We start from the raw sequence: 18,615 nt of genomic DNA on the forward strand, positions 1-18,615 counted from the left end.
AAGAGGTACAGAGGAAGGGAAGAGCATTCTAGGTGAAAGGAACAATACGAACAAAAGTTGAGCATACTTGTCCCAGGGATTCCTCACAAGGACCAGGTTGGATATCTTCAGTGATGCTCAGGGGTCCCAGGTGATAAGGAACCTCTAGGAGCAGTTGGAGCCATTGGGCAGTGTGCTGGGCTCAAAGGAATCCTGAGGGTGCTGGAGACAGGTTGCCCTCTGCTGGCTGCTCTCTCCTCCCCATCGCAGCCTAACTTGATTTTTTGCAGCAGGTCACCCTCCTACTCACCCCCACCGTTGCCTAATCCTGCAGAATGCTTGCTGCTGAGGAGCTAGCTAGAGAACTCTGTGGTCACCCGGGCTCATCGACTCAGAGATCATCTCGCCCTACCTCCGTTCATCTTTACAAATGAGGAAACCGAGGCTGAGAGAGGTTTTAGTGATTTGCTAGTAAGCGATAGAGCTGGGGTGCGAGCACAGTTTGTCTCCAGTGAGCTTTTTCATACAATATGCTTTCAGCTCATCCTGGAACATCGGGGGGGCCAATGCTAGGAATAGGAGACAGGATCTGCGAGCCTGATGGGAGACAGAAGAGGAGGGACTGAGCAAGAGTGAGGAATTGGACGTTGGCCCCAGGCAGAGATGGAGGCCGGAGGATTATGTTAGAAGGGATTGCAGTAACCAGTTTTGTGGGACATTCCGGCACTTTGGAGGGATCAGGGCAGGGGTGGTGTGTGGAGGGGGCAAGAAGAATGAGCAGATGAGGTGGGAGAGGGAATAGGTGGGGTTCGGTTTCTACAGAGACGCAGCCGCAATGTCTCCAATCAACAGCAGATGGTGCTAGGGAGTCACAGAGAAGGTTGCTCTTATCCACAATCCTTTACTTACCGGTCAGGCTATAGTTAGTAAACCTGAGGTGGCTATTATGTGCCAGACACTATGCTAAGCACTGGACTACTGATCTTAGCAAGGTGCTTTACAGTTTACACAATATTTCATATACGGTATCTGGATCTTCCCAAGAGCTACCTCATCCCCATTTTACAGATAAGAACACTGATGCTTAGACAAGAGAAGTGAGTAGCCCAAGGTTAAACCAGATCCAAACCTGGATTTTTGGTTTGGGAACAGGGCATGGTCCCAACCCAGGTAAAACTATTAAGCGTGATTTGCCGTCCTCTCATCTCTTCAATGTGCTGGGGTCCGACTTCCCATGCTGTAGTCTTTCCCTAGCACATTCCCCCTGAAACTTCTCCCTATTCTGCTGTTTATCCCCAGATACAGGCAAACTAAGCCTTCCTCACCCAGAGAAGAGTCACTGTAATGGATTGACCTCGGGCACTGGGGCTCTGCCTGGAATCTTATGAGAAATTGACCCTTCTCTTACTACTGGGAGGAATTCTTTGCTCTTATTACTGCATGCATAGAATGTGGTTTTTTTCCAACCTGTATCTCAAGTAAATGAGGGGTCTCTCACATCAGAGGCAGACATTTAGTGAGAGAGCTAAAGATTTTAGAAGGGTAAAAGTCTGTATCAGTTGAGGATGGCTGGCAGAGGTCATCTCCAGGGCTGAGCACTGGCCTTGGGGTCAGAGGACACAGGTTTGGGCAGGACCTCAGTTTTTTTTTACTTATAAAATAGAGGGCTAGACTAAATAATTCCTTCCAGGGCTAAATCCTGTGTTCCTATGATTCTTGCTACTTCAGCAATCCCTTTCAGCAAAGCCATAGCAAGCATTTTCTCCCTGGGATAAGAGTCAGGAAAGGTGCCTTCCGTGTAAAAGGGGAGATACTCTGGGATACCAACTCAAGGTGGAGAGGAAGAGGGGCACTCACCTGTGAGGATCCTCTCACAGCTACCAATCCAATTCAGCTAGCATTTATCACATGCTAGTAAAACACTGTGCTAGATGATAAAGACACACAGACAACATGAAAAACAGTCCGTACCTTCAAGGAACTTATGGTGGTGGTGGGGGGAGACAATATGTGAGTAGATAAGTAAGTATAAGACAATTATAGGAAGGACAGAGCACTAATAACTAGGTCACAGAGTGGGGAACATGTGGCCTTTTAGGTCCTTGGGTGTGACCTTTTGACTGAGTCCAAGTTTTATAGAATAAATCCTTTTATTAAGGGGATTTGGTCTATGAAGTTTGGATTCAGTCCAAAAGCCCCACTTGAGGACCTAGAAGGCCTTGTGTAGCCTCAAAGCTGAAGGTTCCCCTCTCCTGAGGAGGTCAAGAAATGCTTGAACTTTGAAGGAAGCTGAAGATTCCAAGAGCTGAAGGAAATGAGGAGATAATGCAGTCCAGGCATGAGGAGGGAGATTGAATGCTAAACAAGGAAAACAGCAAATAGGATGGTGGAGTGTGTAAAGGATAGTAATATGAACTAAATCTGGAAAGATGGACTGGAGTCATATTATAAAGAGCTTTAAATACCAAGCTGTAGAATTTTTATTTTATCCTAGAGGGAAGAGGGAGCCACTGAAGATTCTTGAACAGGTAATTTGAGGAGGAAGAGAACATTAAACATTTGGGTGACTGGGGAAGGCTTCATGAAGGAGACAACATCAGAGATGAGCCTTGAAGGAAGGTAAGGTTTCTAAGAGGCAGAGGTGAAGTATAAGTATATTCCAATCTTGGAGAACATTTTGTGCAGAAACATAGAGATGGACATAGAATATAGGCTCCAGTGCTTTAGATGACAAGCTGAGTAGTTTGTATTTTATCCTGGAGGTAATAGGAAGTCACTGAAGGTTTGCAAGCAGGAGAATAACATGGCTGAATGTGCTTTAGGAAAATAATTTTGGAAACTATGGAGAATTGAATTGGAGAGGGGAAAACCTGGAAGCCAGACGTCCAAAAAGGAGGCTGTTATGATAACCTGGGGGAGAGACGATGGGAATCTGAAGTGGGGTGGTGGCCGGTGAGCGGAGAGGAGACAGATGGCAGATTTGCTTTGGAGGTAGAATCAACCTGACTTGGCGACTGATTGGTTAGTGAGGTGTGGGGTGAAGAAAAGGGAAGAGTCAGGCATGATTCTGAGCTCAAAAACCTAGGCTATTAGAAGACAGTGATGCCCTCAAAGGAAATAGGGAAGTTTGGGGGAGAGAGGATTTTGGGGGAAAGATGATGAATTTTGTCCTTGACACGTTAAATTTGAGATGCCAATGGTACCTCCAGTTGGAAAAGTCTGACAGGCAATTGGACGTGTGAGACTGGGGCTCAGGAGAAAGTATTAGAGCGTGATATGCCGATCTTCAAAGAGATAATAATGGAATTCATGTGAGCTGATGAGATCGTGAGGAGAGAGAGTGTATGTGTATAGTGAGAAAAGAGGACCCAGAACAGAACCTACAGTTATGGGTGGGACACTGTGAAATGATCCAGTCGAGGAGTCAGACAGGTAGGAGAACCAGGAGAAAGCAGTATCATGAAACCTGAGGGAGGAGAGAGTGTTCAAGCGGAGGGAGTGGCCAGTAATGCCAAGAGAGGTCCAGAAAGGTGAGTTCTGAGAAAAGGCTATTGGATTTAGCAATTAAGAGATTCTTGTTAACCTTGGGGAGAGAGAAGGGAGTGGGCAGGGAGGAAGTAGAGAAGCATCATCAGCTTTTTCTAGGAGCGTGGTTGTTAAAAGGAGGCAAGCTATAGGGAGACAGCTTCCTATTCAAACTAATTATTCTTGCTAACTGATTGCTAGTTAGGCCAAGGGGTCAGGTCAGTTTGGTCAGTTTGGAGTCAGTGGGATGGCAAATAGGTCTGGGAGTGGGGAGGAGGGGCCGGTTCAGCAACCTTATCTCCCCACCCACCTCTTCCCTCCACCTTTCCCTGGCCCAAAGCAGCCACAAGCCCCCCAAACCCATCCTTCCCTCTTCACGCAGATAGATTGCAGGTAAGGTCTAGCCTTGGGCAGGGGGGGCAAAAGGCTGGGTCCCTCCTTTGAAGAGAGAAGGCAGTGGGATCAGCTACCTGATAAACAGATGCACACCTGGTCTTGCCCCTGTGTGTGTGTGTGTGTATGTGTGTGTTAAGATGGAGAAAGGTGGTAGAAGGGAGTACAACATCAGGGACTAATTCAGTCCCTCCTCTAACCACCATAGGCAGAAGTTCCTATCTACTTCCTAGCTTTTGAGGAGGCCCAGCTATAGGAGCTCTGGGCCCTCTAGAGGGTGAAGGGGTCATAGCTCGTGGGAGCTCTGCCTCTCTACCTACTCCCTGGATCCATAGGATTCCTTCTTCTGTTTAACCAGGGGTAGCTCTGCTTTGAAAGTCTTCTAATCCTACTCCCTTCATTCACTTTGGTCCATAATTACAGGATTGTAAAATCATATATCTAGAGCTGAAATGGACCTCAGAGGACCTCATTTTTATGGATGAGTAAACACAGGATCAGGGCAACTAGGTGTCTCAGTAGCTAGAGTGCTGAGCCTGGAGTTAAGAAGACTTGAGTTCAAATCTGACCTAAGTGTCAGGACACTTACTAGCTGTTTGACCCTGGGCAAGTCACTTAACCTCTGTTTGCCTTAATCCACTGGAAAAGGTAATAGCAAGCCACTCCAGTATCTTTGCCAAGAAACCCCCATGGACAATAGGGCCTATGGGGTCACAAAGAACTGGACATAACTGAACGACTAAACAACAAACATGGTACCAGGGAAGTTTAGTAACTTAGTCAAGGTCACACAGGAAGTAGGCCTTAGAAGTCTTCCAGCCTATTTTAGACTGGACTTCTCAAGGTTAGTTAATTGAAGCCTCATTCTCCAGCCTACTACTTGGTAGATAGATCATTGAGACTAGAGTCAGGAACACTTGAGAGCAAATCCAGCCTCAGAGACACCTACTAGCTGTGTGATCGTGGGCAAGTCACTTAGTATCTTTTTGCCTCAGTTTCCTCAATTGTAAAATGAGAATAATAATAGCACTGACCTCCCAGGGTGTCATAAAAATAAAATGAGATAGTATTTGCAAAGCATTTAGCTCAGTGCCTGGCACAGAGTAGGCATTATATTAATGCTTTTGTCGTTACTGGAGGGCAACCTCATATTCTGCTGTACCTCTCTCTACCTATACCCAGGTACTCCAGCTTATTCCCAGAGGAAGTTTGAAGATTGGATGCTATCTATTATTCCCATCCCCATTCTGCCCCCCAGATGCCTGGTGAAGAGTCCTATCTGCCCTACTCTAGTTACAGACCTGCCCTTCATTTTGAATCCTCTTCCACATGGGCTTCTGCTTTGGGGGCCTGCTGGTTCCCAGAGGGTCTAAGATCAGATCCTAACCCAAAACATGGGTAAAGGAGCTATCATTAATCAAACAAGTAGAATGGATCTTAACCACCAGCTATGGGATATATTTCAGGCAAACTAATTGGGACAAAAAGGAATGTGTTAGTTATTAGGGTAGACCTTTTTGGGGACCCAGGAGGGCTCTGGGATGGGTGAAAGAACTTACTGCAGGATCAAATTAGGATGACCTGAAGTACAGTGGGTAAGTGCCTTCTTCCAAGAGGGGGACATAGACAGAGAAAAGACAGAAGCAGTTACAGGAAATATATGAGAATCCTGGCAGAATATTAGCACTGGGGCCAACCTGAGTCTACTCCGGGCTTAGGAGTCTAAAAGTTCCTTCCAGTAACCAATTCAGATAGGATGGAGAGAGGGAAAAGAAAGGATAACTGATGCCCTGCAAGCTGTGCCAGATTGGACAAGGAGAACCAGTCTGTGGCTCTGCCATTCCACTAATTTTTCCACTATTTCAACATCTTTTGTTTTTCCTTTAATTTCCCAATAAAGTTCCTTTGGGAAAGTTCAAACCTCATCTTCTTCATATTAAGGGACCTCTAAGCCAAGACGATGAACGAGAGAAACCCAGCAGGATGGTGCTGGCTGGCATTGCCTGGACCAAGGCTGAAGGAGCTGAGCAAGATAGGTGAGAACTCAGGGTAGGACTCCAAGGCTTCATAGAGATCAAAGAAAGAAGAAAAGGCCCAGAGGTACAAAAACACTTATAGCAGCCCTTTCATAGTAACCCCAAACTGGAAGCTAAAAGGGCTGCCCGTCAACTGGGGCATGGTTGAATAAAAGTTGGTATAGGAATGTAATGGAAGACTATTGTGCTTTATGAAACGACAAAATGGACAGTTTCAGAGGAAACTGGGAGGAGCTTTACGAAGTGATGCAGAGCAAAGTGAGCAGACCCAGGAGAACAATTTACACAATGCAACAACATTATAAAGAAAAACAACTTTGAAAGACTTTAGAACTCTGATTAGTGCAATGACAGCCCACCATTCCAGAGGACTGACGATGAAGCACACCACTCACCACGTATTAAAAAGGTGATGGGCTTAAAATGCATAATGAGACTTGCAGTTTGGGACATAGCCAACACAGAAATTTGTTTTGCTGGACTATGAATATTTGTTATGAAGGTTTAACCAAACTTCCTTCCTTCCTTCCTTTCCTTCTTTCTTTTTTTCTCTCTCTCTTTCTTTCTGCCTTCCTTCCTTCCATGCATATTTGTTATGAGGGTTTATCCTTCTTTCCTCTCTCTCTTTCTTTCTCTTCTTTCTTTTTTTCTCCTTCCTTCCTTCCTTCCTTCCTTCCTTCCTTCCTTCCTTCCTTCCTTCCTTCCTTCCTTCCTTCCTTTCCTTTCCTTTCCTTTCCTTTCCTTTCTTTCTCCCTTCCTTCTATGCGTATTTTTTATGAGGGGTTTACTCTTCCTTCCTTCCTTTCTTCCTTCCTCCCTCCCACCCTCCTTCCCCCTCGTAGGGACAGAATTTTATTAATCTCATATATATATACATATATACACACATATAAAAGCACAGAGTCTTTTTTTCTTTTTTTCAATTCCAAATTCTCTCACTCCCCTCCTCCTCTCCAGCCCATTGAGAAGGCAAGAAAAACAAAACCTATTACAAATATGTATAGTCATGCAAAGCAAATTTCTGCCTTAGTCATATTCTAAAAAAAAAAAAAAGAAAGAAAGAGAGAAAAATGCTCCACTTTGTACTCTGAGCCCATCAGCTCTCTATCTAGAGGTGGATAACATGTTTCATCACGAATCCTTTGGAATTATGGTCGGTCATTGTGTTGATCAGAGATACTAAGTCTTTCACGGTTGATTATCTTTTCAATATTACTGTTACTGTGTAGATTGTTCTTTTGCTTCTGCTCATTTCACTTTGTATCAGTTCATTTAAGCCTTCCTAAGTTTTTCTGAAACCACCCCTTTCATAATTTCTTATAGCACAACAATTCCATAACATTCATATACGATAACTTGTTCAACCATTCCCCAAGTGATTGGCATCCCCTGAGTTTTCAATTCTTTGCCACCACAGAAAGAGCTGCTATAAATAAGCTTTTTCTTTTTTAACATATGATTCAATTAGGGACAGGGACAGTGGGAGAAAAGGAGAAATCCTTGTAAAAATATATAAATGAATGAATAAAAATTTTTAAAAGAAAATTCAAGTTAGATAGTAAGGGATACATAGCAATGATTTGTACTCTCTTCTCTTTCTCCTACCTTCATATTTCCTTACACGCCCTCTCACACAGGATGCCACCTTCTTTCTTCCTCTGCCTGCTCAGACAGCTGGCCATAGTTGTGATGGCTGGTAACCAGATCCAGCCTTCTTAATTTCTTCCTCCTTCTTCCTTTCCTCCACTTTTTGGCCTCAAATGCATTCTCCTGGTATCCAATTAAGAGGAGAAAAACAGAGGGTCAAAGAATCTGCCCCAGGTCACCCAATAAAGTTGAAGGAAACTAATAAGAACCCCAAGGTGGAGGTGTGTGTGTGTGGTTTTTTTTTTTTAGGCTAGGCAATGGGGTTAAGTGACTTGCCCAGGGTCACACAGCTAGTAAGTGTTATGTGTCTGAGGCCAAATTTGAACTCAGGACTTCCTGAATCCAGGTCCGGTGCTCTATCCACTGCACCACCTAGCTGCCCCAGAGGTGTGTGTGTGGAGAATCATAGGGTCACAAATTTAGGGGTGGAATGGAACTTAGAGGTCATTGAACCCAACACTGTCACCCCCATTTTACAGATGAGGAATTAGAGACTCAGAAATTTGCCCAGGGTCACACAGCCAGTATCTGAGGGAGGATTTAAATCCAGATATTCCTGACCCCAAGTCCAGCACTCTATCAACTGTACCACATTGCCTTTTGAAAAAGTGCATAGGGCTGGAGGGGACTAATTCTTAGGTGCTTGGGTGTAGGGGTGAGTGGGGTTCCCTCTCCAATTAATCCTAAATGTGGGACAGTGCCACACAAAGGCCTTGGAGGGTCAATGTTGGTAAATAAACAGTGTCCCATTGCCCCAAAATATATCATGGCAGGAAAGGTCCAGATTCTCAACAATGAGCCCTTTCCTCATTTGGACACATCTGGGAACTTCCCTCTCAATTCTCCCTCTACTAGATGGTTTGAGGAAGCTGCTCAGGACAGTGCAGTACTCTTCAGAAAGAGCCACAAAGACATGATGCCCAAGGCCTTATTCCTTAGGGGTCAGGAGCAGATCTGGACTGGCATTTGGACAGATTTCTCATAGAGGGATTATTTGCATTTTTTCCTCTTGTATGCTATAGGAAGGCATAGCTGGCAAAGAACTCTTTACTCTGTGGCAGCCAATGCCAGTTGAGATTTCTGGACCTTATCATGGATAATCAGTATCCAGTGTCTCTAGTGCTCCAGGATGAAGAAATTACTTTCCTGCAGAGGTAGGAAGGTGACCTATGGGCATAAATGCTTGAATATTGAGGTTACTGAGATTTTCTTCATCTATTTCTCTCACCATACCAGGGTAAGAAATCCACATTTTATTTTATTACAGTTCCTAGTGGATATCCTCATCAAGGAAAAGCTTCCCCTCCCTGGAGTTGTTAGGGCTCTTACAGGTCATTAAATGTAACCTTTATAAAAGTCCTTAAACTTTTTTGTATCATAGACCCTTTTGGCCATCCAGTGAAACCTATGGACTCTTTCTCAAAATAATGTTTTTAAATGTATAAAATATTAAAAAGGTAGATACAAAGATGTACTATAATGATGCATAAAATACATAGAATCCCAGGGAAACCAATTATCTAGAAATACCACTGAATATTTTAAAATATTCTTTTAAGAGTTGACAGTCTTTAGATTAAGAATCCCTGCTTTAAACCCATTGGGCAGTATGGGGCAGCGGGAAGAAGAGCACTGTATTTGGAGTCAGAAGAACTGGGCTTGAATCCCAGTTTATTTAACCTCTCTGAGATTCAGTTTCCTCATTTGTAAAATTAGGAGGCTGGATTAGTTGATCTCTATGAAGCCTTTCAGCTCCAGGTCCTAAATTATCCTCAAATGACAGAAAGGTGAAGGACAGTGCTTTTCGATGCTTCTAGGGTCCTTGACCCCTAGCCGAGGGACATGGGGGAGTGGGGGTCATTTGAGGGCACCCTGCCATAGGTACCTTTGCCCCTGAATCTCTGGCACCTGGGTGCCAGGATACCATGGGAAACCCCACAAGCCCTAACCAGACCCACAAAGCAGGCCCCAGCTCCTTCAAGTCCAGGCCCAGCCTGTCATAAAGAGGGGGGGGCACGCTTTCCTGGTGCTAGACAAAAGGGATCTCTGGTGACTCAGGAAAGTTATTGGTTTGGAAAGTGATTAAAGAGCATTGAGTGGGAGGTGATTTCCACGGAGAGAGCTAGGCCCCAGAGCAAGTCTGGGCGGGTTAGGGCTCAGCCAGGGGAGTCTGTTGCAATCACACCTATAAAACCCAGATCTTTAGAAAACCCCAAACTTTGATTCCCTTTTCTTTTTTCTTTGCAGGAGCAGAGATCCGAGGAAATCCCAAAGCCACCCCAGCCCCCAACAAAGGCGGGGGCATCAAAGAGGAGCTGAAGGTGGGCAGGGCAAGAGAAGACTTAGGGAGAGGCCCAGCTCCTCAAATGACTTTTGGCTTACCCCATCAATTCCTCAAATGACTTTTGGCTTATCCTGTCTCTCAACCTACTCTTGGTTAAACTGAGGCAACAATGGGCAGGAAGGGTGCTTTGGGCATTTTAGGCAAATTGAAGAAGTCACTGGCTTTTTAGGATATGGGGGAGTGGGTTGGGAGGCAACAGGTCCACTTCCCATCCCATTTGGGTAAGGAGGAGTCAGTCACCTGGCCTGACTCAAAGCCTGTGAGACACACCAGGAGGTGGGAATGGGGGTATCACTGAAACACAGGTTAGCTAGGGGTGGTTTGTCAAGAGACTCCTGTGGGAATGGGAGTCACCAGGTTTAAATGCAATTAACTCAATTTATAGTGCTTGAAGGGTTACAAAACACTTTCCTCAAAGGACCCTATAAGGTAGGTAGTGCAAATTTTATTATCCCCATTTTCCAGATGAAGAAACAGACTTGAAGAAGTGACTTGCCCAAGGTCACACAGCTAATAAGTGCTAGGCTATCCAGGTCTTTCTGATTGCATACAAGTTTAATACTTTCTGCTGCATGCTATAGATAGCCTTCCAGGGTGACATCATTTGGGACTAGAACCATTCTAGAGCAGTAAAAGCCTATAGTTTCTCCCAATCACAGGCTTCAATCACAGGTTGGGTGACCACTTTTCAAGGATTTTGTAGGTAAGGTTCCCATCCAGGTAGGAGATTTCTTTTAGCTGTGAGATTCTGTGCTTCTCAGGTCTCATATTCAAAGGCGAAGCCCTTCCTAGGTGTGGGCCTGTTGAGGAAAGGAGGCATTTTTCTATGCTGGTTGCCAATTACCTCATCTAAACCATTTCCACCCCCAGTGCTCTGTGCATTGATTGGGGGTCTGAGGTGCCCTAGGAAGTCAGACTCTGCTAGAAGGGAGAGTGAGACCTACACTGTTATTATTCCCCTGTCGGCAGTGGAGGGAATAACAGGTATCTGAGCTCTTGGATATCCTGCCCACCTATCTGGCTTCACTTGGCATGTATCTCTGTACCTGCTAAAAGGACCATTCCTCTCATCTCCATAGACTTTGTCTTGCTTGCCTCTGTGGATGCCCTAGGAAGCACCTGAAGCCAAGTGGTGAAAATCAGAACCTGTGATTCTCCACCTCTGGGGATTTCTGAATTATTCTCATCAACATGTTGTCTCTGCTTTGGTTTCCCTACTCTGGTTTGTTCCTGAGGCAACCACCCCCAAGCACACCCTTGCCTTTACCTTCAGGCTCTTCTATCTTCCAGCCCCTAAGAAGCCAGAAGGAATGTTGGGGCTAATTCTTTTTTGTATTCCCTCTGGTCTAAGCTGTAGCTGTTTCAACTCTACCAGGTCCTGGGGCCATTTTGTAGGGGAGTGGGAGTGAGAGTCGGAGAAATTCTCTTCTAGACCAGAGGGAAAAGCCTACACCTGAACCTGTGCTGGTGGGTCAGATCAACTTTCTACTTTGGGTGGGCAGTGCAAGTAGGCCAGCTCTGGGCAGAGGCCAAGGGACATGCTGTCCAGGGTCAAGTCAACAAGTCAAGTAGACAAGTGTTTGCTGAACATCTGTTCTGTGCCTGGTACTGTGCCAGATAACACTCCCTGAGAAGGTCAACTGGAGCATCCCTGTTCCTAGGAGGTGGCCAGAGGGTCTGATTAGGAGGTAAGAAAGACCAGAAAGGTGTGAGAGCACTAACTACTGTCATGATTCACCACTCCAGAACTCATGTACCTCTAGGCCCTCCAGTGGTCCAACTGATCCCTCCTGGGGCCAGAGTCCTCACTTGACAATACTGACAGGGGAGCTGCCCGTGCCAGAAAGAGATCCAGGGTGAGCCAGTCTCCCCTATCAGAGGATCATGAGACCAGAGACCAGAACTCTTTGGTTTTAAAGACCTTGCGTCTACTCCTGATCTCTTAAGTTGCTAGTACCTTCTCTGGAAATTACTTTGCATTTACTTATATGAGTCTATGTTATGTGCCCTAATGGAATGCAACCTCCTTGAGGGCAGAGACTATTTCATTTTTATCTTGGCAGCCTCAGCACCTAGTACAGGGCCTGGCACATACACAGCAGTCCCTTACTAAATGCTCGTTAAGTGAATGAAGTAAGTTGTGGCTAAAATTGGCTTCTGTTCCCCGTCCTGAGTGTTTGTGCCATCTCACCTCCCTGTCCTGTTCCTTTTCCTTTCTTGGCCCCTGATCACCCTTCCTTTGGCCCTTTTTACTACCCCAGGCCAGGAAGAACATATAGAGCAGTGGTTCAAAAAGAAAGGTGGAATTCTGTATGTTCCAAGTGGGTGATAGCATCTAGGACTATGAAAATTTAAACACATATGATGCTCGAAGGTTACAGCTGGAAGAGAGCTTTGATTCAGAAAAATGAAAGCCTCTTGAAGTTCAGATTCAGTCAAAGGATCACACTTGAGGATCCAGAGGGTCACATGTGGCCTCAAGGCCGAAGGTTCCCCACCCCTGCTTTTTACACTATTCCATCCCTGAAAGTTGCTAAGAAGAGAAGGGCAGAGACCTCAAGAGTTTTGCACTGAGAAAAGAGCCTCTCACCTCTTTCCCTTTCAGACAAAGGCCAGCTCAGACAAGGCAAGTACTGTGGATGACACCGTTAGGTTCTGGGGCACAGAGAAGGACAGAATCACACTAGGAATCCTCATTACTAACATTATTATATATTATTAATTATGTAATAATCTATTATTAACATGTGTCGAACAGTGCTAACAGTACTTTAAGAAACCAATGCCTGGGGAGGTGAAATTATGTGGAATCAGCAAAGAGGTGGGTACCTGGGAATAGACCCCAGGAGATCGAGTTCCCATTCTCGGGCCCCATTCCCAAGATGGTCTTCCTTCCCTACAGGGAAGAGAGACAGGATATAGGAAGAGGCCTTCATTTCTTTCCCGTTGCATTTTATTTTCTAAAGTCAGGAGGTAATCCATATCTCTATCACAATCCATCCCCAACAGGGCACCTCACAACCCCACGCTCTCTAGGAGAGCAGGAAGGGTGGAGACTGTCAGCTGGCAGTATCTGAGATGGGAGATTCTGGGGCAGATTTTAGCTCAGAACTGAAAGTGACTGAGTGCACAAGGTATCCTCTGGGCAACACAGCTGGCCCATCTGCTTCCTCTCTCACCCAGCTGGGAAGGAGAGAAGGGGGCCCTGGGTAAGGGCACAGTGACTCCCTTATCTCCATTCCCTCTTCCTGTCCCAACTGCTTCTCTCCATCCCTAAGCTAGGGAGCCACAGCTGCTTCAGACCCTTGCTTGTGCCTTATCTCCTTCACCTCCAAACTGGCAGAAGGTGAATGAAGAAGGGCTTCTTTGGGTGAGAGTGCATGTGCAAGCATTTTACATACCCGGAAGCACTAGAGGCAGGCCAAAGCCTCCCAGGCCCCTCCAAACCTGAACTCCCAATCCATACCCTTCTCCACAGCCATGGAACACATCCCCTGGCAGGCCCACCCCCAATATCACAGGTCAAGGCTGTTAGCCACATGGCCCGGCCCGGGTGAGGGGAGGGGACGGGAAATGGGGGCGGGGGAGGGATAATGCCTAAGAAGTTTGCAGAAGAGATCGAATAAGACTTGGGCTGCTGGGACAAGCAGTTCCCCCTCTTAGTCCTCGTTTCTCCTTCTCCCCCCCCCCCGTCACCCCCCCTCACCTCCCGTCACCCCCCTTCCCCTCCCCTCCCCTCCTCTCTCTCTTCCATCCCTCCCCTCCCCCCCCCCAGCCCGGTCAGCTCCCCGGGCCTGCCAGTTTGTGAATGAATCCCAGCTGCCGCCCCGCCCCCCTGAGGCTGTGTCTGGGCCAGGGCCTGGCCCGCGGAGGGGCGGGGCCGAGCCGGCCAGGAATGCTCGGAGGGGCTGGGCGGGAGGAGAGGAGAGGAACATGTAAGGGCACATACTCGGAGCTGCGCTGAGCGCCCAGACAGAGCCCACGGGGAGGGAGAAGGCAGGGGTTACGTAGACAGGCAGGCCAGGCCGGGAGGGAGCGAGCGCAGAGGGACCGCAGAAGACGGTGACCTATAGGTTCTGGATGCCCAGAGGCCGGCAGATCGGTGCTGGGGGACTGCCAGGAGGGGCATAAAGGGAAGAGAGGGGTGTCGTCGGAGAGGGTGTAAAGAGAAAGCTGTAAATTGAAGTACAGACAGATTAGGGGCAGATCCTATATAGCGGGGCACAGGACACAGCCAGGCGGGGGATAGATCTAGGAGTGGGGTCCAGCGCAATCAGTCCTGGGGTACACGTAGTAGTGTACCTACTGTCTGTTACACCACTTTCTTGGGAAGTGGCCGGCGAGGGTCTCGGGGATCCTGTCCCCAGGGGCATGACCAAAGTCTGAGGACTGTGAGGCAGAAGGGCTCGAAGCCCAGATGACGACAGCGGCAGCGAAGGTGCTAAAGGAGGGGGTGCTGGAGAAGCGCAGCGGGGGGCTGCTGCAGCTTTGGAAGCGGAAGCGGTGCGTGCTGACCGAGCGGGGGCTGCAGCTTTTCGAGGTCAAAGGCACCGGCGGGCGGCCCAAGGAGCTCAGCTTCGATCGAATCAAGGCGGTGGAGTGCGTGGAGAGCACCGAGCGGCATATCTATTTCACTCTGGTGACGGAGGACGGCGGGGAGATCGACTTCCGTTGCCCCCTCGAGGATCCTGGCTGGAACGCACAGATCACCCTGGGTCTGGTCAAGTTCAAGAACCAACAGGCCATCCAGACTGTTCGAGCCCGGCAGAGTCTTGGGCCAGGGACCCTGGTGTCCTAGGCCCAGCTCCCCTCACCATGCTCCACCTCAATCCTGCTGTCCTTTCCGTCCAGGGAACCATATCAGGTTAGTGCCCTGGCTCTGTGGGGGTGGAGATCCCAATTAACTTCTCTCCTCTGAACTGCAGGGAAGCTGGTGGTGGACATAGAAGTCCTGGCCAGGCAGGCTCTAGGTCCGGGCTCTGACAACAGAGTCGGGGGAACAATGAATCCAATGACAGGAGACCCAGTAATTCATGCCTAAACGCCTTCCCTGTTGGCAAACAGCCAAAGGGCAGGGGGCCAAGTCGAGAGAGGGACCGCTACTTTTTGGCTGAGAGCACAGGTTAAAAAGAAGGGTAAGGGGTCTGGTTATAAAAGAAAGGAACCCAGGGTGACCTGGCAAACAATCTCCCACTTGCTCCAGGCATTGAGGCCTCTTTGGCTCATGTGGAAGTGAAGAGGATTAAGGTTGATATAGTTGATGCAGTCTTTCCCTCACTGTCCAGCCCACCATGTTAGTCTGGAGCAAGAGTTTCTGCTTCTCCCACCTCCCATCAGATACCCTGCCTGACCTTTTTCCCCAGACTACTGTAACCAGCCACAACCTTCAAAAGAAAAGGAAGGGAGGAATGGGCTTCAGAGCAGGTTCCTCAGTAATTTGGCAATCCTAAAATAGGGATCTAAGGATAGCTGGAGAATGGGACTGACTGAAACCTCCATGTCTTGGGATCTTATATAAGAACCATAGAATGTCAGGCAGGATTGGAGTCATGGAAATATAGATTAAAGTCACGAACTCCTGGAATATTAGAGCAGGAAGGGACCTTTGGGTTCATCTGGTCCAACACCCTTATTTTACAGATAGAGAAACTTGGGCCTAGAGAGGGATTTTTGTGAGGGTTCCCTTCTCCTCTTTACTAGGAGAAGAAAGGACAGGAAAAGAAGAGGTCCAGGCTGAGGGGACAGGATAAGCTCTAACTTCCAGGGCAGGTTTCTTGTTCCTCCAGCTCTTAATCTCCAGTGAGAAAGGAAGTGTGTGTGTGTGTGTGTGTGTGTGTGTGGGTTCAGAAGTAAAACAGATGCTACAGAATTAAATCCTTTATCTTAAAATCTTGGCCAGTATAGGAAAAGAAACCTTTCATCTCAGGTGCTGTCTACCCCAAAGAGGGAGGGCATCTGGATGCCCTTCATCCTACAAGTGACCGGCCAGTGGTTAAAGGAGGTAGTTTTTCCCCTCTTTTCACTGCCAAGGGAGAGACCCTCAGATCAAAGTGACCAAAGGGGCCTGAGCTAGTGCTCTTCACATAGGTAGAGGGGTAAGATGGTGTGTACCAACAATGGGATGGATTCAGAAAGTGGGGAGAAGTATCTTGTAAGTATGGGCAGTTTCTCCCTCAAGGTCTCCAGACTCAGGACAGGAAATCAGGTAGGGTCCTAAGAGATACATAGGCGTTTCCCTTCCCTAGGAGACAGGAAGAGTCAGGGTACTCCCTGGTATGCCTGAGGTAGGGCAGAGGGTGAGGAGAATGATTGTACACCCTGTCCTGCTCAGACTGAGTAAGGCCAGTATGTGAACATGGGGTCTAGAGAAGCAGAGGCTGGACGTGATAAAGCAGCAGATGGGCAGAGAGAAACCCTGGGTCCACAGGGCAACACTGTGATTCATTCTTCATGATGTTTCATATTCCCAGGGAAGCAATGACCCGTTGAAGGAGGAGGGGCAGACAGAGCAGGCTTAGGGGAAACTAACTCGTCTAGTGGGAGGGGGTGTCAGGAATAGAACCCAGGAGACTTGAATCCCAGCCCAATGCCCTCTGCCCCAGATACCATCCATCTTCGGAGTGGGGTGGGGAAGGAGGGAGGCACAAGACTTCAGGGTAGAGGAGGAGGAGGAGGCAGCATGATATGGTACAAAGACTTCTAGGCTAGGAGTCAGAAGACCATGATTCCAATCCTGATTCTCCCATGAAGACAGAGTGACCTTGAGCAAATCCTTTCCCTTCTTTGGGTCTCAGTTACTCGTCTGCAAAATGAAAGGGTTAGACTAAATAATCTCTAAGGTTTCTTAATCCCCTTCAGTTTTTCTTTAGTCTTTTCTCTATGCTTTCCCTGTGCTTCAAAATTTCATATCCAAGTCTCAGTTCCTCCCAATTCTTCCTCCTCTTTTTAATAAGGAGAGGGCTGGAGGTGGAGTTAGTTTTGAGGGTCTGAAAAAATATATCTCTAATACAACTCAAACCCCATTATGATTGTCTTAGCTGATGTTAAGGATGGCTCTGGTCCTTAAGAGGCAATTTCTTACCCTTGCTAGATACTCCCCCCACCCTCTACAAGCCTTTCTGTATCAGGCTGTCTTTCTACCTGGCCATTGTTCTCTGCTTACTGGTGATGGCCCTGGGTTGTTGCATAGCCCTAACCATTGTTCTCCCTCTTCAGCTTCCCAGCCCTTTCTGAAACCCGGGAGCCTGAACTGTCCCTGCTGGTCAGGATGAATGAAGTGGACTCAGGACTTGGCAGGAGCAAAAGGAAATAGTGTCCATGGGGCTTTGCTTCTCCTGGGAAAGAGAGTGAAATGTCAGGAAGGACTGAGAATGAAGATCCTGCCCCTGGAGGCCCCAGAAATGTCACTGCCTTCCATAGAGACACAGACGGCTCAGAATTATCTGTCTTCAGTTTTGCTCCTTCTCCCCGGGTAGCAGGAGGCCAGAAAGACTACTGAGGGCCTCTCACTACTCTCAGAAGAACCTCTGTTCCTCATGTGCAATCCCATTCTCTCAACCCAAGAGACTGTCATCAGTCACAGTCTGGGCCACGGTGCTCACCTGGTGAAGAAGATGATGTTCCCGCAGTCATGGACTGGGGCCTTCTAGGACCATGTGAGAGAGACAGGTGGGGCCAGCCTTAGCCTGGTATGCCTTCAAGAGGGAACGTGGCGACTGTCTCTGAACTCCTGCATTTGGGGAGCAACCCCAAGGGAATGGAACAGTTGGGGCTTAGTTCCCAATCTTTGGGACTTGTTGCTGCTTAGGTCCTCTTGGGGGACCCTCTGTCTAGGCCCCTTCTCTGTACTCCCATGACCTCATACCTGTTCCCTCCCCAGCTCTGGTGTTAGGGTTCAGGGGCCTTGCCATTACCATTTCATGCCAGTTACAGAATGAAGTTGTCCCTGACAAAGGGTAGTGACAACATTGTTGACTTGAGTGAATTTCTTTGCCCGCCGAATCCACAGTAGAGGCCAGGGCTTCTTTCTCCTGACCCTAGCTCAGAGATACCTCTGGTTCTCGAGTTTGGTTGGGGAGGCAGGTAATCAAACCTAGGAATACTGGGGGGAGTTTCCATTTGGTGGAAACTAGAAGAGAGGCAAGGATGGGCCATCCCAAACCTCACTCCCACCCTGCCTTCTGGTGACTACCACAAGTTATCACTGATCCCTCAAAAGCTCCCCCTCCTCCAGAAACTCCACTTGGTGGACTGGAATCCTAGGAATTTGCACTGCTTCCTGGATGGAGGTTATCTGAACTCCCTTCCCTCTTCATACCCTGCCTTGGGACTCATTTAGAGGCTGGTTGAAAACTAGGGAATAGGAACAAGATGGGAACTATTTATTCCGCTCTCTGCCCCTCCACCCACTCTATAATTTATGTGTTAAGGCTGAAGAGAAAGAGATGCCCTGGGTCATGCAGGAGTCAGTTGCCAAGTACAGATCCCTATATATTGGGTACCAAATCCCTTCCACACTTTTTCACTGTCCCTCACATCCCCCACCCCACCTTCCCCTAAGCAAAACATAAAGATTGGCCAACACAAATCTCATCCAGGGTATCCTGGGTAGAGTAGCAAGACCAGGTGGCATAGGACTCACAAATCCTAAAGTAATTTTAGGACCCCCTCTAGCCTTCAAGCAACTAAGGC

The 18,615-nt window shown here is 47.6% G+C and overlaps 1 protein-coding gene across 1 annotated transcript; it reads left to right on the forward strand.

Annotated features, from left to right (window-relative positions):
• The first annotated feature begins 13,744 nt into the window (after positions 1–13,744).
• Positions 13,745–17,891, forward strand: PHLDA3 (pleckstrin homology like domain family A member 3). Its single transcript, XM_021003196.2, has 2 exons — positions 13,745–14,788; positions 17,140–17,891. The coding sequence occupies exon 1, from the start codon at positions 14,342–14,344 to the stop codon at positions 14,720–14,722; it is 381 nt and encodes a 126-aa protein (XP_020858855.1). The 5' UTR covers positions 13,745–14,341; the 3' UTR covers positions 14,723–14,788; positions 17,140–17,891.
• Positions 17,892–18,615: the final 724 nt, after the last annotated feature.

Source organism: Phascolarctos cinereus, unplaced genomic scaffold, assembly GCF_003287225.1.
Source record: "Phascolarctos cinereus isolate Bilbo 61053 unplaced genomic scaffold, phaCin_HiC Scaffold_5;HRSCAF=322, whole genome shotgun sequence".
Lineage (NCBI taxonomy): Eukaryota > Metazoa > Chordata > Mammalia > Diprotodontia > Phascolarctidae > Phascolarctos > Phascolarctos cinereus.